The following is a 27,754-nucleotide window of genomic DNA, read 5'->3' as shown; positions in this document are numbered from 1 at the left end:
CTGCACATCACAAATTTAAGTGTGTCTGTCTTATTTGGGTATTACCCAATACAAGTGTATATATTAGAAAAAGTAGCTGAGGGGCACCTGGGTGGCTCAGTCAGTTGAACGTCTGCCTTTGGCTCAGGACATGATCTCGGTTTTAGGAACGAGACCATCTCCCTCTGCTTGTGTGCTCTCTTGCTCTATCTAATGAATAAATAAAATCTTTTTTTAAAAAGTAGGTGAAAGGGGCGCCTGGGTGGCTCAGTGGATTAAGCCTCTGCCTTTGGCTCAGGTCACGATCTCAGGGTCCTGGGATGGAGGCCCACAACGGGCTCTCTGCTCAGCAGGGAGCCTGCTTCCCTCTCCCCTTCTGCCTGCCTCTCTGCCTACTTGTGATCTGTCAAATAAATAAATAAAATCTTTAAACAAATAAAGATTTTATTTATATGTCAGAAAGAGAGAGCACAAGTAGGCAGAATGTCAGGCAGAAAGAGAGGGAGAAGCAGGCTCCCCTCTGAGCAGGGAATTCAATGATGCAGGGTGTGATCCCATGGCCTCTGTGATCATAACCTGAGCCCAAAGTAGACACCGAACCGACAGAGCCACCCAGGCACACCCCAGAACATGCTCCATTATTTGATATCATAGTAGACATACCAACGTAGCTTTAACTAGTATCTTAAACATCCTACCTGATTCTGTTGGAGGGGGGGCTGAGACTGTCCATCAGGAGCCTGGCCCTGGCTGTCATTCCCTCCTACCGGAGAGCCACGAGTCGTGGCTGTCATACTCGACACAGGGCAGATCTTTGCAATTTTGTCTGCTTATGTAGTTGTCTTGAGAAAAGAAATTATAGTCCACTTATAGAAGATGAAGTACCAGCATTTGTCAGTCTTAAAAAGCTCCAATTCAAGAATAAACCATCTTGCAGAGACCATTGCATAACCTACAAGAAAAAAAAAAGTACATTTGTTTTAGATTTAAATTAAGAAACTGTTCAATCCTAGTAGTACCAGTGAATCTAGTCAAGAGAAGGTGGCTATATAATGAGAGCATAAAGTGAAAAGCTAAAGCCTCATTAATACCATATTCAACTTAAACTGGTAACCATAGATCAGCTTGTACCAAACCAGAGCCTTATGTTTCAGCTTTCTTTTGGGATTCCAAAGACATTATATCAAGGTATTTATAGTAGCCATTTTGATTCAATCATGGAATGGCAAAAACTGTCTTGGATTTGCTAATACCTTCAATACACTGTAAAAATATTATATTCAAGACATAAGCCAGGTAACAAAATATTATTTTTTAAAACATTTCAGGAAAGACTTTACAACTAATGTGTATCACTACTGTACAAGGGCATTATAAAACGCTTTTTAACAAGCTTATAACAGGTTTAAATGAAACTTTAAATCTTTGGGGGAATTTTTCGTTGGAAAAAGTTCAAACTATATACTACTATTCTTAAAACAACCTATTCTGTCAAGTGGCCCTGACTCTTCACTTTTGGCAAGGTTTTGGTCACAGGCATTCCCAGAGGCATGACAGGGCCACAGACCACAACTGTTTAACAATGGAATTCTTTGTTACCTGGACCAGCAAAGGTGCACAGGGGAATGCCAGCAAGCCCTCAATTCTATATATTCATTTTACCAGTGGCTCTCAACCTTAGCTGCATACTAAAATCATCTGAGATGCTTGGAAAAATGCTGATGTGCACACCCCTCTCCAGACTGAACAAATTACTGCATCTGCGCATGAAGTCTAGGTATCAGTACTTTCCATAAATTCTCCCTGGTGATTGAGAATTGTGCCATGAGATTGAGAGCCATAGCTGATGAGTTACAGTATTTCATTATAAGGCGAGCATACTTTCCATTTAGTCCAGAACAGTCCATGTTTACCTCCAATTTAAACATAATCACTTGGGGCAGCTGGGTGGCTCAGTCAGTTAAATGTCTGACTCTTGACTTTGGCTCAGGTCATGATTTCGGGGTCAAGGGGCTCGATGCCACAACTCTAAGATCAGACCCTGAGCTGAAGTCAGACACTTAACTGACTGAGCTACCCAGGCACCCCTAAAATAAATACATCTTTAAAAATAAATAAATAAATAAATAAAATTTAAAAATCGCTTAACCGAAATAGGTCCCTAACAAGATTTTGTTTCACTTATTAGATTTGTATAACAACAACAAAGTTTAAGACTGATAATATCAAGTACTGGTGAGGCTAAAAACACACACAGAAAAATGTTTAATACATAAAGTGAAAATACACAAGAGAACATGATTGAGCAGCCTCTCTTCCACTTTTGTTTTCCAGTTTCATACACGCTACATTACAAAAAAAATCCACATGAAGTAAACAATTTTAAAAACCTGGAGAAACTAGCTAATAATTTCCTTTAGTCATCCTGGGTCTGTTGGCAAATTATTTGAGTACCTTTCTTTCCCTGCCACTTAAATTTATCAGCTGATCAATTCAGCCCGATTTTTCTCCACTTCAAATTAGTTCCATTTCTTCCCTTTGTTTCCCAACCTGGGTTCACGATCCACTTGTATGCTCCCCTCAAGGGATGATCCCCTCGCTCTTTTCCTGGATGCCTTGTTATTTGTCTATAAATATGCTTTAGTCTCCCTTACTGAAAAACCACCAATCTCTATCCTTCCCTTTTCCCAAAAATCTGAAGAATATCTCTACCTCCCCTTTCACCTTTTCCATTTTCCCTCATCATCTGGCTGGGTCTAAGCTACCAAAATTGCTTTAAGCCAGTGGGTCTTAACTGAGGACTACGGATGGATTTCAAGAGTAACTCCCCTGAAACTACAAAGCTTTGTGAATATGTACATTTGGCAGGGAGAATGTTTGATTCATAGATCACTGAAGCTCTACTATGGCAAATCGAGTAACTGCTTCTCCCTATTGTGTGCCCTCTTCTCAGCATGAGATACAAGTGGCCACCACTACTTGAACCTCTGAGCTTCCTTGGTTTATACAATCCTGGATGACACCAGGTTTCCTTTCCTTTCTACTTCTTTTCAAAGGGGATGGTGGCAGGTAGTAGTGATGTCAGTGAGGACTAGTTTTGAATACTGAAACAGGTGAAAACATCCACTAAATAGTTCACTCTCCAAGTCTGGAATTGAAGCAAAACTTACGGATCTTGAACTTAGAGCCAGTTATTCACAAAGAAGTCAACGGACATGTACTCAGTAGTATAACCTCAGAGCCTCCCACCCTCCCTTAAACACAACCTCCACCTGGCTACCACCTACTGAGAGGAAGTGAGTCACAATCTTATGGGGCAGTAGAAGTAGTAGCATAATATATTCCCAAGTATGGGGAAAATCTAGGAAAGAAGACAAATCCTGTAGCACACCAAAAAATTAAAGCCAGGTTTTTTTTTTCTTTCTAAGTAAATTTTTACCGTTTACACAAAATGTGGTGTTTTTCTAAAATTAAAAACCAAGCATCTAAAAAGTAACTTGAGGGACACCTGGGTGGCTCCAGTCAGTTAAGCTGCTTTAAGCCCACATCCATCTCCCTGGTCAGCAGGGAGCCTGCTTCTCTCTCTCCCTCTGCCTGCCACTCTGCCTGCTTGTGTGCACACTCAATCTCTCTCTCTCTCTGACAAATAAATAAATAATCTAAAGAAAAAATAAAATAAAAAGTAACTTGACCAAAGCACAAGCAGAAAGTTAACAATTACCTGGTCCACTACACCAATACTATCTCTCTTTAAAAAGTCTTTCCAGGAAGCAATCCAAGGACGAAAGAATGAATAAACAAAATGTGGTACGCACATACAATGAGATATTCTCTAGTGTTGTAGCACATGCTACAACATGGATAAACCTTGAGGACACTGCGCTAAGTAAAATAAGCCAGTCACAAAAAACAAATATTCTATGATTACACTTAATATGAGGTGCCTACACTAATACAGAAAGTAGAAAGGTGGTTATAGAGGTTACAGGGAGGGAAGAATAGGGGGTTAACAACAGGCACAGTTTCAGCCAGGGAAGATAAAAAAAAGTGCTGAAGATGAATGGTGATGGATGACGGTGATGGTTGCACAAATGTGAATGTACTTAATGGCCGATGAACTGTACACTTAAAAATGGTTAAAATGATTAAATTTAAGGTTGTATATATTTTCTCACAATAAAATTGTATATATATAGCACTGACTGCTTTCTTGCTTTATAGTCCTTTAACATTTGGAGACCATTTCAGTTAAAATATCTTAAAATTATATCCTCATGTTGTTTTATACTCAACATCCTCCCATCTGTATGTATCCCCCAAAACCCTCCATCTATAGACAAATCAAAACTATCTGGCAAAAGTCTGGAAATAAATTATTCTAAACGAAACTATTCTGCAGGTTACTAAGAACTATCCCTTTAAACAAAATAACTTCAAGGGGCACCTGGGTGGCTCAGTGGGTTGCGCCTCTGCCTTTGGCTCAGGTCATGGTCTCAGGGTCCTGGGATCAAGCCCTGCATCGGGCTCTCTGCTCAGTGGGGAGCCTGCTTCCCCGCCCCTCTCTCTCTGCCTGCCTCTCTGCCTGCTTGTGATCTCTCTCTGCCAAATGAATAAACAAAATCTTAAAAAAAAATAAAAATAACTATAAGGTAAATGGAAAAGCAACCTCTCTGCCAAGCAATACACCTTTTACTCTGACCACAGAACTAAATCATCCTTTGCTTCTTGCAGAATATCCCATTAACAAGGCCTCAAGCTGCCTGCCATCCCTATCTCCTCTTACTGTGATTCTCACCTTTCTGTCCCTTGGTTTCTAGCTTTCTTCTAACTCTGTCAAGTTCTCCACACTTCAAGATTTCCAGCACTGCTGAGCAGGTATGTCAGGTCTTAGCATAGTACAGTCTGCTCTATTCTGTTATTTTTTTTTTTAAGATTTTATTTATTTATTCGACAGACAGAGATCACAAGCAGGCAGAGAGAGAGGAGGAAGCAGGCTCCCTGCTGAGCAGAGAGCCCAATGCGGGGCTCGATCCCAGGACTCTGGGATCATGACCTGAGCAAAGGCTTTAAGGCACTGAGCCACACAGGTACCCCTCTATTCTGTTATTTTTAACAGCCGTCTCTCTCCCACCACATAAGAACTGATACCTTTTCCTTGGTACACTAGGACTGAAAGATTAAGAGCAAGAAAAAGGTATGGAACAATTAAAAATACTTCCTGGATTTTTAAAACTTAACTTTTATTTCAAAATCCCACCTCTGCCATTTAACAAGCTGCCTTTCTTAAAGGTCAGTTAATGGCCACTCTATTTTCACAGGTGTTTAAAACTGAGATAATGCCACCTACAAAAATCCCATGAGGATTATTTTAACAAAGGTGTTTTGCAAATACCAAACACACAGTAATTCTCAGAATATGTTTTCTTTTCCCTTTCTATAATGTACTATGTAGGGTTCTTGAGTATCTGAGGTAATAATCGGAAAAATAACGTTTTCAGATATAATTTGGAAAGCTTTGAATGGGAAAAAGTTTATCAAAGTTATGCTACAACTAAGTTATCCAAGAATAACACTGCTACCTTTCTTAATAAATCCCATTCAAGTGGAGGAAACAGATGGGAATTACACTGTTTCACTTGATTTCAAGAAGCAGTCTCAAGACTCTACAGAGCTTGTTTTCCAGGAGACATTTAGGCATACTCAGCAAGGCTAGAACAAGCTTTCTACCCAGTCAAAGCTGCAATATACTCAACTAAAAAATTATTCAAATCATTTAAAATTTAACAAATAACCATTTCCTAAAGGAATGCTCAAATTCAACAAATCCAGTGTGAGAATTTACTGTATGAAGTTTTAAGCTTTGCATAAAAAGCATCAAGTTTTATTTTGGGGGGGGGGGTACTGCAGGTCACTGTTCTCCCTTTCTCTCAGGTTTTACCAGAAATTATGTTGGATTTTCTGCAATACAACACGTAATCACAATGGCAACATTAGATGGTTTTTTAGAGGACAGCATTTTTTGTACTCAAACTTAGCATCTCAGTATCTTCCAAGATGGGAGAAGCATCACCTTTACCTGGTTAAAGGCTAGCATTGTGTTTTGTTTTGTTTTGTTTTAAATAACCCAGTATTCCATAAGCGGCAACCATTTATATTCACTTTAAAGTCTGCAGAACTGAATTTCTCCAAAAAAATTTTTTTAATTAAAGATTTTAGAGTATGAAAATAATTCTTTTTTAGGCCAAGAGTATTTTAGACTTTTCTGAATTTTATTTTTTTAAAAAGATTTTATTTATTTGACAGAGAGAGATAGCACAGCAGGGGGAGTGGCAGGCAGAGGGAGAGGGAGAAGCAGGCTTCCTGCTGAGCAGGACCCTGGGACCACAAGATCTCGGGATCATAACCTGAGCGGAAGGCAGATGCCCAACCAACTGAGCCACACAGGCGCCCCCTGAATTTTATTTTAATAAGATCTTTCCCTTTTTTTTTTTTTTTAAAAAGATTTATTTGAGAGAGCATGCACGAGGTAGGGAGGGGAAAGAGGGAGACAGGATCCCAAGTGTGGAGCCTGACAAAGGGCTCAACTTCACAACCTTGAGATCATAACCCAAGCAGAGATCAAGAGTCCGGCACTTAACCCACTGAGCCACCCAGGCACCCTGACCTTTTTGAATTTTAAACTGGGATTTCTATCACTATGACAGATTCAATATGCTTAAAGGCAAAATTCTTATGCACTGTTATCTGGAAGAAAAAGTATCCTGTCCTACATAGAAGTTTTCCTACTACAGGAGAAGAGACACATACAGCTATTGCAGGTTTTAGACACTTCCAAGGACACACAGAAACTGGAAAACCCAAAAACTATTAAAAAAAAAAAAGACACAAAAGAAAAACAGTATGTGGAGTTCATTACCTGCACTAATAGCTGGACTTACAGGATTTTTAATAACCCTTCTAAGAAAACACTGAAATGTGAGTAAAAATAGTTACTGGGAATAATCCAGATTCTAATTTTTAGGTAACCTTACTTGCAATCATTGCTATTTTATTTGCTTTAAGAATTATTTAACTATGTATGATTATTTCTTGTCACACAACCTCACAACCAATTATATTCAGACACTAGACTTAGAACCACTCAAGTGGGTAAAGGTAAAATAGGTTTCAGTAGTCATAAGATCCAAGAAATATTTTCTTTTGTAGACTTGATTCCATTCCATTAAAAGTTTATCTGTGACTCTACAGTTCTACACCCAGTTACAACATGCGTTTTTTCCCTCACAAGCAATTCTCAGACTCTAGCTGGGTGTCCTGACATTCTGAATTCTGACATTATCTACCTGGAGATACCACCAGATCCCACAGGTTAAGGGCTCAGCCAGTCCTACAAGATGGCCCTCTCCCCCTCCTCAGTCACCAGTCCAAGCTGTCACCTATGCTTCTCACTAACTGGCTATAGACTGGAGGCTCCAATGACCCCTGTGCCTTGGGTATGATTAATTTGTGAGAGTGATTCACAGAATTCAGAAAATCATTTTACTTATTACATTATGGTTTATTATTAAAGGATGTAACACAGAAACGGCTAGATGGAGGAGATGCATGAGACAACATATGGGGAAAGGGCAAGAAGCTTCCATGTTCTTTCTGGGCTCACCATTGTCCCCAAATCTCCATGTGTTTACCAATCCAGAAGCCCTCAGAACCCCGTCTTTTTGGAGTTTTATGGAGGCTTTATTACATAAGCATGACTGATTAAATTATTGGCTACTGAAGGTTAAAGTCAATCTCTAGTCTCTCCAAACACCCCAGGAAGGGGAAGGGAAGGGGCTGAAAATTCCAACACTCTAATCACGTGTTTGGTTCCCCCTGGCAACCAGCCTCCATCCTTAGGGGCTTTCCAAAAGTCACCTCATTAACAAAATGTAAGATGTCCCCTTTGGCTCTTACCACTTAGTTAATTCCTAGGGTTTCTGAGCTCTGTGCCAGAAACTGGAATAAAGACTAAATATATATTTTAAGTCACAATATCACAGGATCCCTTACAGTTCAATCCTAATTTCTATATTACTCTACCAAACTTATGAGTACTTATGTATCAGGCACAACAGTGGGTGCTTTATATGTATAACCTCATGCCATCACCATGACACTTACTCCATATGACTATTAATCCAATTTAACAGACATGAATAGAAGCTAAAACATTAAGTAACTTGAGCTTGTCCAACATGGCAGTTACTAACATGTGTTAGACTCTAAAGCCATTGGGCTCCTCCATAAAATCATGAAGGTTCTCCAAAGCTTTCAAGATGTTTTCTCTGAAGGGGGAGAATTAAGATGGGGGGAAAAAAGGGTTGGGGGGACAAGGATAAGGGATTATGATCTTTCTTCTAAAATCATGGTTATTGTCAAGCCTCCAATTATGTTTTATCTTTTTGGCATTAGAAATGAACACTATGACTCTTATTAAAATGCGAACTATATCATATCATGGCCCTGCTTAAAAATCTTCAAAGACCAGGATGAAGACCAAAATACTAACAAGGTCCGTGAATACCCAACTCCAGTCTCATCTTGCAACTACCCTCCCCACTCCACCCCGTTCTAACTTCAGTTCAATATGCCTTCTTGTTCCTTCGAATGTACTCCTCCTCCACGTGGAGTCGAGTCTCTGAAAGAGCAGTCGGCTTAGTTTTCCCATACTGATTCACCAGCGCTCAACTCACCTGACTCAGAACTCATCAAATAACCCTGAGGCTCTGAGGGCCAGCTGCACTTTTCTTAAAGCATCTGTATGATGATCACTCTCCCTACAAAAACAAAAGTTCCCTAAGGGTAGAAGTTTTATGAACTCTGGTCATCCTTATATCCCAAGGATTCATTGGCACACAACAGGTAGGTACTCAAAACAAAAATGAGGTGGGGGGGGCAATAAAAATAACATCAAAGTCAAACCCTCTCCCTTCTTGTCTCCAACAATTCCTCTTTTCTAATGCGTCCCAAATTATCTTTTCCACTCCCACTGCACATTAAGAGACTCCAATTTTAACAGCATACTGGCTGATCTCCACAATACCAATCTGTTTAGTGTATCAATGGTAAATTAATCCAACACTTTCAGTCTCTGAAATTTTTAGTGGCTTCCTCCTCTCCACATTTTACATAAGCACTATTCAAGGTCATTCTCAATCAGCCCTAATTATTTTTCGTCTCTAATTTCCCAACTTCAACACTACTACAGCCGGGCTGACATACCTCAGATTTTAAATAAAAATTCTCTTATTAGTAGCGATGATAAGAGTTACCGTTTGAGTGTTTACTTTGTGTCAGGCACTATTCTAAGCAAGTTATACGTATAACTTATTTAATCCTCAGAACAAGCCTATTATTAGCCCCATTTCAGGAGTAAAGAAACTAGGGCAGAGTGAATAAATAGGCAGTGAAAATGGGAGAGCCAGGATTCCACCCCAGGTAGCACAAGCTCCAGGATTCTACGGTTTTAACCATGCCATGTATTAATGTTAGAAAATAAGGAAAAAAATCTACCATTAATCTCACCATATCCCCAACTCCAAGATAAACTCCATCAAAATGTTTTCGATCCAAAAACATTTTATAAAACTGGGTTTTTTTTAGCTTCATTTAAAAATTTCCCATGTCATTCTTCATTGTTTATAGCTACATACCACAGAATTTACTTCTAAAATGCTATCACTATATTCCTAAGAAATACAGCATAATAAAAAAACACATTATAAAAAACGATTGTTCAGTGTGACATGAGATTTCAGGTTTCAGGAGTTTAAAATTCAGTTAAGTTATTTCAATAGCTGAGTCTACAGCTACAAACCTAAATATCCCTAGGCAATTTTACAATGTAGTCCTTGCTCAAGAGCAAAGGACTTTTCTTTTCCTAGCTCCACCAGCACTGCCATTATCATTGACACAGGGCTCATTCTTCTCACAATTATGTTACATTAGACACAAAACCCATCAAGGCAGCTACATTAAGCACAGGTTCCCCAGACCCCAAATGTGACGCTAGCTCTAGACAGCTTCACAGCCAATCACTAACTCAGGCTAATGCAACTAAAGATGTCTAATTAATCTTTGTTAAATCCAAAACACAAATAGCTAAATACTCATATTCTATTACCAACCACTATTAAACACATACAGGCCTTAATTTTTGTCACTAAAACACCATATGCGAATGTAACACTGTGGATCAACTATACTTCAATAAAAATACATTTTGAAAATTTTTTAAAATAAAGTCACCATATACACTCACTACTTCTTCCAATGGATAATTTCCTATTAGGTCTTCACAACAGAACTGGACCCTGCATTCTAAGTTTTTTTATTGCAACAAAAATGTATTCATTTAGAAATGCTCCGTAACTGGTTAAACACGCTTATTCAAAACTTCTTCATACTAAGTTGTCTGTCAAGTCCTATGTACACAATTAGCGTACTGGAAGCTTGTACACACACATTAAAGCTTCAATAAACTCCAGCATCTTTTCCAAGGCATTCTCAAACATGAGTTTTTACATGGCTGTAGGCAACTTAAGTTAAAAGGCAATTTTAAGTTAAAAATGACTTCTGGAATGCTGGCATCAGAAGCTCTGGGGATAGGCTCTCCAGTGAAACAACAGTAACCAGTGAAAATTACTTAAAAAAATTTTTTGAAGTACCCAGAAATTGTCCTAAGGGTATACAGTAAATCAAGAAACACTTATTAAAGAAGATCTACCAAAGAAAGAAAAAGGAAAAAGAAAATCTTCTGTATCTCAGTAAGAACAGTCAGCCTGTGGCATCTTGGGCCAGCTCAGCAGGACAGAAGCTCCATTCCAGGTGGGTGCAGCCAAGGACACAGGGCTCTCTCCTCCAACCTCCCAGTCAAGGTTATCTCCCCAGGAGAGGGAAAGCAGCTAGCATTTCTCATCATCCCCAACTTTGACTTGCAGGGCTCTCTCATATGCCCAAGCAGCTGAGATGCCTGGGGCTCCTTTCTTCTACCCAAGCCGTACTTGTGGAGCAGAAGTTTGACCCCAGGTTCTGCAGGCTCCTAATAGCCCTCATTCCATGTCACACATAGGATGGAAGTTCCATACTGGGAGACACAAGGTGAGAGCACCAGAGGCCACTGTTCCTACCTAGCATCCTACTCTACTCATGAAGGGAGGGTGTCACTGACAGAAGTAAGCCATTGCTTCACCCTCCCACACCCACTCCAGCCCCATTCTGAAGCAATGTTGTAAAGGATTTGCCCAGGGGGAGAGGCAGGCCATAAGAAAGTTTCAAATTTCTCTCAAAGGGAATTGACTTCATTTGGAAGAGAGTACAGGAAAGTTCAAATCTGAGCGTGCACTAAAAACAATGTAAACCAAGGCAGTAACCAATCAAGAGCCTGGCTGGGCACCTGGGTGGCTCAGCTGGTTAAGCATCTGCCTTCAGCTCAGGCCATGATTCCAGAGTCCTGGGATCGAGCACACATCGGGCTCTCTCTGCCCCTCTCCCTGCTTATGCTTGCTCTCTCTCAAATAAAAATAAAATCTTAAAAAAAAAAAAAAAAAGAGGCTCGTTTATCTCTTGAGAGCAAGAAGCTAAACTTGAAACCAGCTAGCAGTTTACCTAAGAAGAAGAATCAGGTAAAGAGACAGCTAAAGGCCTCCCTTGAGGGAGGTCAAAACAGACCTCAAAGACTGAACTCCAGGATTATCCCCTACAAAGGAGAAAAACTGAATTGGATCAGTCTGTGTGGCAATTAAATCCCAGGGTATCACCTAAAACAATCAAGCCATCAGCCAACAATTAGGAGAGACTAACATTTGCATGTGATACCAACAGAGGGAGACAGCTTAACAGTTATGCTAAGCCTCTACCCCCTGAAGAGTAAAATCACAGGCTGCACGTTGCAAGGAAAATGATTCCATTATAGCCAGCTGCTAGACAGACAAGCAATTAACAAGTCCCTAGGTATGGTAGTGGGGAATCAGTATCCAAAACTGCTATGGTAGATTAAAGATCCAGTGATCCCCCCAAAATTTACAAGATGTGCAATGATGGGAGACTATGGCCTATACACAGGGGAAGGGGCAGGCAAAAGAAACTGGCTTTGAGAGGGTCCACATGTCAGACTTAGCAAAGGCTTCAAAACAGCTATTACGAGTATGTTCAAAGAACTAAAGAAAAGCGGGCTTAAAAGTAGTAAATAAATAAAAGTAGTAAATACCAAATGAGTGTCTGCGTGGCTTAGTCGGTTAAGCATCTGCCTTCAGCTCGGCTCAGGTCATGATCTCCAGGTTCTGGGATCAATCCCCATGTTGGGCACCCTGCTCAGCAGGGAGTCTGCCTTTCTCCCTGCCTCTGCCCCTCTGCTCTATGTATGCACGCACTCTCTCCCAAATAAATAAATAAAATCTTAGAACAAACCAAAACAAAAAAAGTAAAGGAAAAGATGACGCTTAAAAAGAGACTATAAAGAGATGAAAGAGAAATTTTTAAAAAGAGAACCAAATGAAAATTCCAGAGTCAGAATTTTTAGTCAATAACTGAAATCAAAAAATTAAATGAAGTGGTTCAGCAGAAGATACAAGCTATCAGAAAAAAGAATCAGCAAACTAAAAGATCAATAGATTAAGCAAGTTGTAGAACAGAGAGAGAAAAAAATGAGTTTCAGAGACATGTGGAACATAATTAAGCATACCAACATATGCATAATGGAGTCCAGAAAGAGAAAGGAAAAGATATTTGAAGAAATTATGGCCCAAACTTCCCCCAAACTCAATGAAAAACATTAATCTATACATCCAAGAATTTCAGCAAAATCCAAATAGGATAAATTCAGAGAGACCAGATTGAGAAACATAATCAAAATGTCAAAAGCCAAATACAAAAAGAAATGAGAAAGCAGGAAGAAGCAAATCATCACATAGAAAGGTTCCTCAGTAACACTGCCGGCTGATTTCTCATCAGACAATACGGAGGCCAGAAAGCAGTGGGATGACATATTCACAGTAGTGAAAGAAAAAAAACTTGTTAACCAAAATTGTTGCAAAACTGAAGTCAGAGATCCACTTCCAGCATAAGAGCATAAAGAGGCTGGCAGACCCAATCCCCAATGAAAGAGAACTGATAAATATAATTATAAAAACAGTATAAATCCATTTTTCTCCTTTCTGCTCTTAACTGATTTAAAAAGTATTGTATAAAACCAAATGTATGTAATGCGTAATTGGGTCTATTGTATACAGAAATATTTCCCTATAACAGAATGAATTAACACAAAATGAAATGACCTAAACATAAAATCAACATCTTTAAAAACTCTTCAAAGAAACAGGGATAAATCTTCATGACCTAGCATTTCAGCAATGGATTCTTAACAGGTATGACAGCAGGAGCAACAAACAGATAAAATGGACTTCACCAAAATTAAAAACTTTTGTGCTCCAAAAGGCATTTAATACAAGACAGTGAAAAGACAACCCAGAGAATGAGAGGGGAGAAAACACCCACTACAAATCATTAATCTAATTATTTTTTAAAGATTTTATTTATTTATTTGTCAGAGAGAGAGCGAGCGAGCGAGAGCGAGCACAGGCAGACAGAGTGGCAGAGGGAGAAGCAGGCTCCCTGCAGAGCAAGGAGCCAGAGATGGGACTCGATCCCAGGACGCTGGGATCATGACCTGAGCCGAAGGCAGCCGCTTAACCAACTGAGCCACCCAGGCATCCCCAAATCATTAATCTAATAAGGGATCTATATTTAGGATACACCAAAAAAAAAACCCTATAACTCAGTAATAAGAAAGACAACCAATCTAAAAATGAGAAAAGCATCTGAATAGGCATTTCTCCAAAGAAGATGTATAAACAGCCAGTAAGCAAAAGACGCTCAACACATCATAGCCACCAGGAAAATGCAAATTAAAGCCCCAGTGAGAGAGATTCCTCCCACCGACTAGGATGATTATAATTAAAAAAATGGAAGATAGTAAGTTTTGGTGAGGATGTGGAGGGCGGAGAATCCTTGTGCACTGCTAGTGGTAGTGTAAAATGGTGCAGGCTCTGTGGAAAATAGTATGGCAGTTTCCCAAAAAACTAAACATAGAATTAGTATATTAGGCAGCAATTCCACTTTTGCGTATATACCCGAAAGGGTTGAAAGCAGAGGTTCAAGCAGATTATTTGTACATTTTCATAGCAGCACTATTCACAGCAGCCAAAAGGTCGAAGTTATTCAAGTGCCCATCTACAGATGAATAAAATGTGGTATATACAATGGAGTATTATGCAGTTTTAAAAAGGAAATCAAGGAGCACCTGGGTGGCCCAGTCAATTAAGCCCCCAACTTTAGCTCAGGTCATGATCTCGGGCTCCGTACTCAGCAAGGAGCCCACCTGTCCCTCCCCATCTTCACCTGCCCCTCTACCCATTGTGCTCATTCTCCCTTTCATATAAATTTTTAAAAATAATAAAAACAAAAAGGAAGTTGAGACATATTATAACATGCATGAACCCTGAAGACACTACACTGAGTGAAATAAGCCTGTCACAAAAGGGCAAATATTGTAAATATTTTGTAAATATTTAAAGTAAGATGGTGGTTATCAAGAACTTGGGGGAAAGGAATTTGAGGAGTTAGTATTTAATGGACACAGTTTCAGTTGGGGCAAATGAAACGGAGACGGATGCTGGTGACAGCTGCACAACAACATACATGCGTTTATAACCACAGAACTGTACACTTAAAAATGGTTAAAATGGTAAATTTTACATTATGTATATTTTACCAACAAAAGAAGGGTGGGGGTACAGGAAAGTGTTGGCGAGAATGTGGAGAAAGTGGAAACTTCACACACTGCTAGCAGTAATACAAAATGGTACAGTCTTTGAAAAAGTCTGGCAGTTCCTCAAGAAGTTAAATACACAATTAACACATGACCCAGTAGTTTAACTCCTAGGTATATAAATGAGAAAAAAAACAGGCCCACACCAAAAACTTGTACACAAATGTTTATAGCTGCATTAGCCAAAATGCAGGAAACACCCAAATGTCTGTCAACAGATAAAGTAACAAAATGTTATACCCATACAACAGATTGTCTTCATAAAAAAGAATATAGTTCTGATGCATGCTACAATATGGATGAGCCTTGAAAACACTATGCTAAGCGAAATAAGGCAGTTACAAAAGGACAAATAAGCTGATTCCACTAGTCTATTTAGAATAGGTAAATTCAGTGACAGAAAGCAGAGGTTACCTGGGGTTGAGCAGAAGGAAAGGAAGGATAGAGAATTATTGGAAGTTTTGGAAATAGATAGTGGTGATGGTTGTACACCACTGTGACTATAACTGATGCCACTAAGCTATGCACTTAAAAGGGTTAAAATTGCAAATTTTGTGATGTATTGTAACACATTTTTTAAAATGATACACCAAAAACACTTAATTGTATACTTTAGATGGATGAACTGTAAGATATGTATCTCAATAAATCTACTAAAAGAAAATGTAAAAAAATATAGTGAAAAAAATCATTAAAAGGAATTAAAATACATTAGAAAGTATCCACTTACAGCAAAAGAAATCATAAAAGAAAAACAAGACATGAGATACAGAAAATAAAGCAAAATGGCAGATGTAAATCCAGCTAGATCAATGACATTAAATGTCATAAAATTCAATAAAAATAAAATTCAATCAAATCACAGAGACAGACTGGATTTAAAAAGGAAGATCCAACCACATATCATCAATAGGAGAATTTTAGATCCAAGGATACAAATTGGTTAAAAGCAAAAGGATGGAGGAGCACCTGGCTAGGCCAGTTGGTAGCATGTGCAACTCTTGATCTCGGCATCATGAGTTTGAGCCCCACGTTGGGCAGAGACGTTACTTTAATAAAAAAGTAAAAGAATGGGGGTGCCTGGGTGGCTCAGTGGGTTCAAGCCTTTGCCTTCGGCTCGGGTCATGATCTCAGAGTCCTGGGATCGAGCCCCGCATCGGGCTCTCTGCTCAGCGGGGAGCCTGCTTCCTCCTCTCTCTCTCTCTCTCTCTCTCTCTCTGCCTGCCTCTGCCTACTTGTGATCTCTGTCTGTCAAATAAATAAATAAAATCTTAAAAAAAAAAAAAGTAAAAGAATGGAAAAATATGTATCACGCAAGACAGCAATTATAAGAAAGGTGAAGTGTCTATACATTTATCACAAAAAATAGACTTTCATACAAAAATATTATTACTAAAGATAAAAAGAACATTTTACAATAAAAGGGTCCATTCATCAAGATTTATCAACTATAAATACATATACGCAAACTACAAGCCCCAAAATATATGAAGCAAAAAATGACAAAAGGAGAGGGAAATAGACAATACAACAATAATTAAAACTTCCAATTCCCCACTTTCAATAATGGATGGAACTAAGAAAAGATCAAGGATAGAAACGATTTTAGTAACACTACAAAACAACTACACAACACAGACATAAGTAGAACACACTACCAACAATAGAATACATACTCTTCTTGAGTGCACATGAACATTCTCCAGAATGGACCATATACTAACTAGGCTGTAAATCAAGTCTCAATAAATTTAAAGGAGAACACAGAGAAATAAAACTAGAACTCAACCAAAAGTAAATTAATTTATTTGGGGATAGTGATCATATTCAAAGCATTTACTAGTTCCTCAAATGATTTTCCTATATAATTGTGTCATCTACAAATAATAAAAATTCTGAATTCTCCTTAAAGACAAAATAAAACGGGACGCTTGGGTGGCTCAGTTGGTTAAGCGGTTGCCTTCAGCTCAGGTCATGATCCCAGGGTCCTGGGATCGAGTCCCATATCGGGCTCCTTGCTCGGCAGGGAGCCTGCTTCTCCCTCTGCCTGCCGCTCTGTCTGCCTGTGCGTGCGCGCGCTCTCTCTCTCTGACAAATAAATAAATAAAATCTTAAAAAAAAAAAAGAAAACAAAGGCACGATCATGTCACTGAAATATACCACAGGGTTTTTTTTTTTTGCATTTTTTCTTAATGAGTATATTTATACATTATACTTACACATTAATAAATGCAAGAAACTTAGGCACACAAAATGAGACTAAAACAGCAAACCCAAGTATTCAGATCCATAGCTTGTACCTTGAAAACTAAAACATTACAAATCCACACACATCCCTAGTTTTTAAAACTGTCCAGCCCTGCATAAACAATAAGCCACCCACACCCAAAACATCTCACGCCTGGGTGGCTCAGTCAGTTAAGCGTCTGCCTTCAGCTCAGGTCATGATCCTAGGGTCCTGGGATCTAGACCCATACCCAGCTCCCTGCTCAGGGGGAAGTCTGCTTTTTCCTCTCCCTCTGCCCCTTCCCGAGCTTGTGCTCTCTCTTGCTCACTCTCTCTCATATAAATAAATAGAATCTTTTTTAAAAAAAAGTTACAAATATTCCCAAAACATCAATGAAAACTTAGGAAGCGTTAAAAACATCAATATTTAGTTAAATACAATCTATAATCTATTTCAAATCAATGATACGAATAGATGAGGAAGAAGGGGAGAAATAGAATAGCGCGGATTAAAAGCAGAAAAAGAACCAGAACATTAGAGAAGCAATGGGGTAGGGGTGATGGACAAGTAAGTGAACATTTACTAAGCATTTACCATGAGCCAGGTTATCATTTACTAATTCGAAATAGTTAATAGGGAGAACAAAGTTAGCAAATCTGGATTTCAAATCCAGACAAATTGGTACCATTGCCTCTGCTCATCCCTTTGCTATGCTCCATCACTATTGGTGCCTATTTCAGTGCTGTAAGACACCAGAGGGGAGGAATAGAATGACTTCACCAATACTATTGTGTTAGACAAACTTGTTAAAGGCCAAAATAAAATTATTTTGCCAGCAGCAATATAGTATACAAAAGCAAATGTATAAGCAGAAACACTGAATTTAAATTTCTACTCTGATACCTACTGTGTGATCTTGAGCAAACTTCCCAAACATCAAGGCTACAGTTGTGGTGATTAAATGAGGTAATGATCATCTTTAAATGCCAGAAGGTATCCAGTGAAGTATTAATTAGTTCCTTTTCCTAACAACATTCCATTGGAGAGAAGACATTTTAAAGACAACTATTTACAATGCAGTACTGAAGGTGGAACATGAGTATGGGTTTTGAAGTGAAAAAGACCTGGTCTTTTTTGCTACGAAACATGCAGCTAATGTTAATGGGATTTAGCTCACTGGCAAATGCCAGCAAACACACTTGCAAGTCATGTTAATTCAGAAGCAATTTTCCCCTCAATACACTGATGCCTTGCACCAAGGAACAGCAGCAGTATGATGGTGGGTCATACCCCATATTCCTCTTGACTGAGGCTGGCTACATGCTCTGCCTTCTACTTACACTGTTCTCTCTGATCTTTGTGCATTTTATTTCCCTCATGTGCTAACTCCATAACCTCAACCGTTCCCTATATGGAAGGGTTCCATTAGGTTACCAGTTTTTAATAAGTCCTATATTTACTATAGCTTGTCAGGAATTCAAAATGTTTTTAACTGTGCTATTTATTTTATTAGAATTTTTATTGTTTCTATTAGTGCTCTAATTACAAAGTTACATAGCTTTTGAGTGATCCCTTTACTCTTAGCCCTGTTTTTCCCCTATAAATCCAGTTTTGGTGCCTGATTTTGCAGACCATGAAGTCTTTCAGCAACTACAATGTAACAGACATGCCTGTAACAGGTAGTGTTTAATCTCAAAGTTATCACTCCCCCCCAAATTGGCTAACACCTTCAGAGATTATTGGGAAGCTTGAATGGGAGAATGTATGTGAAGTACCTTCGAAAGAGGAGGTACCCAATAAATACTAAGTGTTCTAACAAGTGCCAATCTCTTCTCCCCTGAAATGCCAACTAGATCATTATGTACCCCTGACAATTCTTATTTTTGAACCTTCCCAGACTCCCGGCAAATATGATCTCTAGATCAGTTCAGGGGGAAAGCATTCTCCCAACTATAAATTACCAGGATTCTATGCTCCTGATATATGTATCACAATTGCTCAGGTTGATTTTTAAAATAAATGGACAGCCTCAACTGTTTTATACAAATACAGCTGCTTTTATTATTCTGTTGCTTCAACACAGAATCCTACCATATTGAAAATTTTGTCCTACTTTTCAAAAAGTTTCAAATCGAAGATTATCTTAATATTTGTAAGACAACTCATAGCACAGTATTTCTATCAGAATTTGTGCTGGCTCTAAAGAAAATTTTACAACAGGGAGAATAAAGAAACCAGTAATAAGACATCAAAATCATGTGGTGCTACACGACTTACAAATTATCTGTTGAATGAAAGAATGAACAAAAGAACCACACTTTTAGGGAGAAACATAAGCACATTTTTCATTCAATAAATAACCTAGTAAGTATGGATTGGAGTCCCAGTTCCAGTCACCTGACTCCAAGCACTAGATTTCTATCAACAATACCAAGCTGGCTCAAGTTCGCCAATTTTGGTTCTACCTTAACAGCATTTTTAAAAACTACTTTCTATTTTAGCACTGTTTAAACATATTTACATATGAAATTAAGAATTAAACTCCTTATGCTTCTTGCCCTCCTACAAAACAAACTACAAACAAAACTATTAATAATAATATAAAGTGACAGATGGCAGCATATTACTGACTGCTAAGGCATGAGTTCTTGTGAACTTTGCACAGCTATTTTACCACCGTCATATGCCATGTGGGGGACTCAGCCCTCCTACTTAATTACATCACTGTGTATACATGGTGTGCTATGACATCATTTGTCCTTGGCACCAACAAGTCGGCTTCTGTTGTTCTCACTGTCCCACAAATCAAATGGTACAATTAAGCAACAATGTGTGAAAAATACAAAGCTAACGTAAGTACTGAAACAGTGTGACAGTTCTTGGGTACCTGGGTGGCTCAGTTGGGTTGGTTAAGTGGTTGCCTTCGGCTCAATTCATGTTCTCGGGTCCTGGGACTGAGCCCCCAGGTTGGGCTCCCTGCTCAGTGGAAGTCTGCTTGTCCCCCTCCTTCCCTTGCCTCTCTTCCTGGTTCATGCACACACTCTCTCATAAGTAAGTAAAATCTTTTAAAAAATTAAAAAGTAAAAAATGGTATGGCAGTTTTCAATTAGGAAGCAGTTCAAAATACATGTACTAATTTTAAAACAAGTCTGCTTTCTTTAACAAGAAAACATCTGTTTTAACTTGAGCACAAAAAGGGCACCAAACATACTTTGAAGGCTAGAACTTTGCAGGGAATAGGGGAGGAGTGGCTTGGAAGACCATTAAGATTCAGAAATTAACTGCTCCAAATGTAGAAAATTCAACCTCTTATCTGCCCTTGAAGATTTCCTGTTACAACATTGTTAAGCCCACTGCTGTCAGCAGGAAGGTCTCCCTTCTATCAAACTCCATTTCCCTTGTCACTCATACCTACCTACTGGTTATGGTTCTGCCTACTAAAACAGAAAATTAATATTACAATCCTTCAAAATACTGAGACTTACAGTGCTATCACCCAGACTGCTTTTCAAGAGGAAGAAATACTTTTACTTACATACTCTTTTATTTACTAAATCCTTACACAAAAGGGTGTGAGGTCCCATTAAATTCTAGTCCCTAAACAAATCAACAACCTATTACTAAGTGAGCAATGTTGACTTGAAATATTAGACAAAGTCACATACCAAATGTCACAGACAGTATAACTACTTATCAGTCTACTCTGTTAAATTACAAGATCAACAACTCAAAGTTATCTATTAATAGCTTTTAACAAATCTTTATCAAAACTAGTTAATACCTGAAAGTTACTAATTCAATCATGAAATGCTAATCTATCACATCAGAAGTAAGGACCGCATTTCATTTGGTCAACATTTTAAGAAAGGCAAATAGATTATAAATAATTACCATATTCAATGTGCATCCTGTGGGTATTCTTTTTGTCTGAATCTTGCACAACTAGATTAAGTCACAAATATAAAGAATTTGAAAAGGAAACGAAGGAATTTGGAATTCCTTTCAATCAGATGATCTTCACTATATTTTAAGTTACACAGAATGGTTTTTTAAAGAACAGCCACAAGATCTAATCCACATATACCATATAAATCACCCATCTAAAGTGTTCCAATTCAATTCTTTTCAGTTTATTCAGACTGTACACCTATCACCACAATCAATTTTAGAACACTTTCATCACCCCAAAAAGAAACCCATACCCATTAGTAGCAGTCATTCCCCATTCTCTCCTCACCCCCAGCCCCAAGCTAATCTACTTTTTGTCTTTATAGAACTGGCCTATTCTTTTCTTTCTAACAATTTATTTCATTTATTAGAGAGAAAGAGAGCGAGCACAAGTCAGGTGGAGAGGCAGAAGGAGAAGTAGGCTCCCCACGGAGCAGGGAGCCCGATGCCAGGACCCCGGGACCATCATCGGAGCGGAAGGCAGACATTCAACTGACTAAGCCACCCAGGGGTCCCTAGAAGTGCCTATTCCTGACATTTCATATAAAGGGTACCCATACAATATGGAGTCTTTCGTGACTAGCTTCTTTCAGTTACCGTAATTGTTTTTCAAGGTTCAACTAAGTTGTAGCATGTATCCGTACTCCATTTCCTTTTATTGTTGAAAAATATTCCACTGTATAATACACATTTATGCATTCATTAATTGATGGACACTGGCGTTTTTGTGATAGTTTTATACATGTAGATGCCATTAAAAGATATCTAACAGGAAAAGTAACCTTTAAAGTCTGTATGTACAATCTTAAAGGTTCAAAGAAGCACTGCAGTACACCATGAAGGCCAATACTCAAATCAAAAGAAAGTATCGAAAGTGGAAGCCACAATACCAAGTTACCGAAAATGAAAATTTTAAGTCTATAATGTTGAAGCAAAAATGCAAACTCAACATAAACATTTTAAATGTAGTATACAGAATATAAAACATTACAATTCAATTTTGGCCCTCATCCCCCTTACTATATTCAGACACTACTATTAAACAAAGAGGCCAGAGGCCAGCAATTATTTTTTGACATATTACAAATGAAATGAAAAGCAGAAGGGCTACAAGCAAAGGAACCTCATCTTTAAAATGGGAAAGCTGCATGCTAAGGTCCCTTCTGGCTATATTTTATGAAAGAACAAATAGTGCCTGGGTGCTGTTGGCAAATGCAAGTCAAAAGGTGGCCAGATTAATAAGGAACAAGTGCTAACAGATAACAGAGCTCATTCACTCAGACATTATATACTGTAGTGGTTAAGAGCACACAGACTGAAGATAAACCACCTCAGTTTGAATTCCTGTTCTGCCACTTACCTACACATCCAAGCTGGACAAATTCCTTAATATCTGTGTCTTGGTTTCCTAATATACAGACAGTTTTACAAAAAAGAATAGCCATAAAATGAAGCCAGGTGATGGGAGTTTATCTGCATCTTTGTATATTTGAATTTTCCTAAATAAAAAGTTTGGGTAGGGGGATGGGTGAAATAGGTGATGGGGATTAAGCAGTGCATTTCTTGTGATGGGCACCAGGTGTTATAAGGAAGTGCTGAATAACTATACTGTACGCCTGGAACTCATATTACACTGTATGTTCACCAACTGGAATTTAAATAAAAACCTAAGGGGCACCTGGGTGGCTCAGTCAGTTAAGCATCCGACTCTTGGTTTCGGCTCAGATCATGATCTCAGGGTTGTGAGATCCAGCCCCATGTTGGACTCCGTGCCTATCTTGGGGTCCGTGTGAAGATTCTATCCCTCTGCCCCTCCCTTCATTCGTGCACCCACTCTCTTTCTCTAAAATAAATAAAATCTTTAAGAAATAAAAATTTAAAAAATAAGTTTGGAAAATGGGGAAATAAGGTATCCAAGGGCAGAGAAGATCAACAAAAGCTTCTCAGAAGAACAACATTTGATCTGCATCTTGAAGAGTAACATGAGTAGCAAGTCAACTAAGTGTATATAGGGACAGAGAAGAAAAGGCAAAAGTAGCATTATGGAATAGGATAATGTAGCCAATGTTAACAGTAGTTCAGAATAAGTGGATCAAAAGACTAGCACCAATCACCTCAAGTACCGCTGAGTGGCCTTCATAACCTCATTTCTCCCATCTCTGGCATTAGGTGTTACATTTCGACAAAGAAAATTTGGCCTATACAAAAAGCTCACTGATAAGTAAAACATATGCAATCATGTTTTTGTTTTTTGTTTGTTTTTTTAATTGCAATCATGTTAAAATAAATCGTATACTCTTACGGGTATTCAAGGATTATCTATATCCTTGCCTATTCCTTAAGACATGTTTATACAGGTGAAATCTGGTTAAATTATTAAAACCAGGATGGGGGGGAAAAATCTATGAAAAAGACAATTTTCCCTGGTGACATTACTGATACCTAACTCCCTACCAGACCCTTAAGACAGAATCATAACAACTGTTTTAGCTCTTCCAGAATTTACCAAAGAAGGACAGCAAGTAAATGCTTTAAAATGCATCTCACAAGTGTGAATTTCACACAAAAAAGAACCATAGCTAAGCTTAGACATTTATTGGAATGCACAGAATTCCTGAACAGTGGAACCAATGCAGAATCGAGTAAGCTTCCTGGTTTATTATTTTCTCTATGGACATTGAACACATTTGATTTTGTTTTTATTTACTTATTTTTGGGGGGCTAGGCTCCAGGCCCAACGTGGGGTTTGAACTCACACAACCCCAAGATCAGGAGTCACATGCTCTACTGACTGAGCCAGCCAAGAACCCCCCACTTTTTTCTCTTTGACCCCCATTTCATCCATTAATCTCTTCCCCACCCCCGACTTCTGGCAGCCATCAACCTTTTCTCCATTTCTCTGAGGCTGATTTTTGTTTTTCTGATTCCATATATGAGATCATACAGTATTTGTCCTTGACTGATTTCAGTTGGCATAACGCCCTCCAGGTCCATACACACGGTCACCAATGGCAAGATTCTTTTTTTTTTTAAGATTTTATTTATTTGTTTGACAGAGATCACAAGTAGGCAGAGAGGCAGGCAGAGAGAGTGGGGGAAGCAGGCTCCCTGCTGAGCAGAGAGCCCGATGAAGGGCTCGATCCCAAGACCCCGAGATCATGACCTGAGCCGAAGGCAGAAGCTTAACCCACTTAGCCACCTAGGCGCCCCAAGATTCATTCTTATGCCTGAGTAACATCCCATTGTATATACACACACAATGTAATACACAATTTCTTTATCCATTTCTTCACTGATGGACATTTTAGAGTCTTTCTGTATTTTGGCTATTGTAAATAGTGCTGCAAGAAACATGGAGGTGCATAAATGTACTTGAGTTAGCATTTTCATTTTTCTCAGATTAATACCCAGTAGTGGACTTATTGGGTCATATGGCATTTCTATTTTTAATCTTTTGAGGAAACTCCATACTGTTTTCCATAGTGGCTGCACCAATTTACATTCCCAACAGTGCACAACAGTTCCCTTTTCTCCACGTCCTCACCAATACCTGTTATTTCCTATCTTCTTGGTATTTCTAAAGGCCATATTTTAATCTAAAGTATTGACTCTCTTAAAAGCAAAGATCTTTCCAGACATACTCTAAAGCCAAACATGCATAACTTTCTTTCAATTAAGGGCAATGCTTAACCTCATTTTCAGTATCAATTAAGTTCATTAAAAAATACCTCGTATTTTCAAGAATTCACTTGACTAGTGATTTTGAGCCACAAGAGGCTTCAAGCTGTCTACTAGCCAAACTTCAGATTTTACAGGTAAGCAAGAGTTAAATAGCCGAAAAACCAGTACACATATGAAAAGGTTCTAAACATCATTAGATAAAAGCAAATGAATATTTAGACAACTGGAAATTCCTAAACCTCTACTAAACCAGCTAACATTAAAAGGTCTGACAATACTAAGTGTTATTAAGTTAGAGCAATAGAAAAAAAAAAAAAGAAAGAAAGTTAGAGCAATAGGAACTACAGTGGTGGGATTGTAACCTGGTATACCAACAACTTGGGAAATCTGTTTGGCAGTATCTACCAAAACCGATGTATATAGTATATGTATCTGCATATACCGTAACCTAGCAATTCCACTTCTGGGTGTATACCGAAAGACACGTATTAAAAGGATCATGACAACTTTCTTTATAATCAGGGAAAACCTTATAAACAATCTAAATGTCCACAAACAGTAGAATGGATAAGTCAATCATGGTGTCTTTCACACAGTAACTATACAGTAATGAAAAACAAATTAATCATGTGGGGCAAAAGAAGCCAAACACAAAAGGGTTTATTATATTATTCCATTTATATGAAGCTCAGAAACAGGCATAATTAATTCACTGAAAGACAGAATAAGGGGGCACCTGGGTGGCTCAGCTGGTTGAGCATCTGACTTGATCTCAGCTCAGGTCTTGATCACAACATTGTTGAGTTCAAGCCCCACAACATCGTGAGTTCACCCCCCGCAAAATGAAAAATAAAGTAAAATAAAGAGAGAGTATTGGGGTTTCTTTTCGGGAGGGGCATAAAGGAGTCTTCTGGGATGCTAAAAATGATAGACTGATCTAAGTGGTTGTTGCACAGATGTGTACATTTGTTAAAAAAAAAAATCTATCAAGCTACACATTTAAGACTTGTGGTCTTCACTATATGCAACCTATACCTCAATTTAAAAAATATAAATTTAGGACACCTGGGTGGCTCAGTCGTTAGGCGGCTACCTTCAGCTCAGGTCATGATCTCAGGGTCCTGGGATCAAGGCATCAGACTCCCTGCCCAGCAGGAAGCCTGCTTCTCCCTCTCCAGCTCCCCCTGCTGTGTTCCCTCTCTCTGTGTCTGTTAAATAAATAAATAAAATCTTAAAAAAAAAAAAAAAAAGGGAAAAAGAACGAACGAATAAATAAATAAATAAAATTTTAAAAAAATAAAAATTTGTACTATGCAAGCCACTCAAAAAATAATGTCAAACTTCCTTTGGGAGTCTAAGGCACTGGTTCTCAAAGTGTGGTCCACTGAGACCCTTTCAGGAGATCCAAAAAGTAAAAACTGTTTTCATAATAAGACTTCATTTGCTACTGTTAGGGTCATTCTCTCTTCAGCGTATAGTGGAGTTCTGGCAAAGGCTACATGATGTATGCTATCACAAGAGATTAAAGGTAGAAACTAGCTTCCTTCTATTACACCAAACATGAGATGCTTGCAAAAATGTAGGAGAACGCAATGCTGCTTACTGATTTTTGTTTTCTTGGAAAAGCTATTTTTCATAAAAGTATTATTTACATTAATATACAATGGGTTTGGGGCGCCTGGGTGGCCTAGTTGGTCAAGCATCTGCCTTTAGCTCTGGTCATGATCTTGAGGTCCTGGGATGGAGCCCCATGTTGGGCTCCCTGCTCAGTGCAGAGCCTGCTTCTCTCTACCTCTGCAGCACACCTCTTGTTCTCACCTGCTTCTCTCAAATAAGTAAAATCTTTTTTAAAAAAACCATGCAAGTAGTTTTACTTTCAAACACATACACAGGTTTAAAATTTTTTCCCATTTTGGGGGCGCCTGGGTGGCTCAGTGGGTTCAAGCCTCTGCCTTCGGCTCAGGTCATGATCCCAGGGTCCTGGGATCGAGCCCTGCATCAAGCCCTGCATCGGGCTCTCTGCTCGCCAGGGAGCCTGCTTCCTCCTCCCCTCTCTCTCCGCCTGCCTCTCTGCCTACTTGTGATCTCTATCTGTCAAATAAATAAATAAAATCTTAAAAAAAAATTTCCCATTTTACCTTCCAAAATAGTAAACATCAAAGGACATTAACCTGACATAAACAAAAGCTCTTTGAGGCCTCAATAATTATAAAGGGGTCCTAAGAGCAGTAAGTTTGAGAATGACTGGCCTAATTATCATTAGGATATACAATGAAAATAATGAATTTAAAAAAATGATAAATTTCTTTTGCTACTTCTCTTGTAGTGATGAAAAATAAGGTATCAACATTTTCTCTGAAACCATCTGCACCAGACAAACCACTGCTACTATATTTATCTGCATACTTCATTCTCCATTCAAAAAAAAACTTCTCCCAAATATTATTTTCCCTGGCTGGCTACATCATTTTTTAACAGCAGTTTGTCCTTAAAGCTTAAGCTAGACTTCAGATGAAAACTTAACCAAACTTTAGGCTGCTCTGCCAGCAAAGAAATTATATCCTGGCTACCAACTCTGTGCTCCCTAAATTCACACTATAAGCTTTCGGCCAAGCACAATTAGCCCATAAGGATCTAAGTAAAACAAAGCCCTCCAGAAAAATCCAGACACACAGACACAGAAAGGAAAAACAAGTTAAAGGTAACATTCAAATTATTTTCTTATCCCTCCCTTTACTTGTCAACCCAAATCCAACAACTCCTAAATCTATTAACTCTTTTTTTACCTTTCCCATTTTCCTTTACTTGAAAATTTTTCTTCTCTGGAATCTATACATCTCTAGGGATAAAGATAAAATTTATTAACTCAAAAAAAAAGTGGTAGCTTAAGTCATCTCTTTTAAAGGTAAGAGTAATGAGGACCCAAGAATTAAGTGATTAACAGCAGGATAACTGGAACTAAAACACAGCCCTTCTAATTGAAGTCCAGTACCCTTCCACTGACTACACCATTTTCAATTCAAATACGAATGCTGTTTTGAAACACAAAAAAA

The 27,754-nt window shown here is 38.5% G+C and overlaps 1 protein-coding gene across 1 annotated transcript in view; it reads right to left on the bottom strand.

Annotated features, from left to right (window-relative positions):
• The window catches only part of USP9X (ubiquitin specific peptidase 9 X-linked), a 135,656-nt gene that overhangs the window by 96,162 nt on the left and 11,740 nt on the right, over window positions 1-27,754 (bottom strand). The window contains exon 2 of the mRNA XM_080794822.1: window positions 678-931. Within this exon, the coding sequence (XP_080650948.1) occupies window positions 678-773 (96 nt within the window). The 5' untranslated portion in view covers window positions 774-931. The remainder of the gene's footprint in view (window positions 1-677; window positions 932-27,754) is intronic.

This window comes from Martes martes, assembly GCF_963455335.1.
Source record: "Martes martes genome assembly, chromosome: X".
Classification (NCBI taxonomy): domain Eukaryota; kingdom Metazoa; phylum Chordata; class Mammalia; order Carnivora; family Mustelidae; genus Martes; species Martes martes.
Note: the sequence above shows the minus strand (reverse complement) of the source record. Positions and strands in the feature narration are given on the sequence as shown.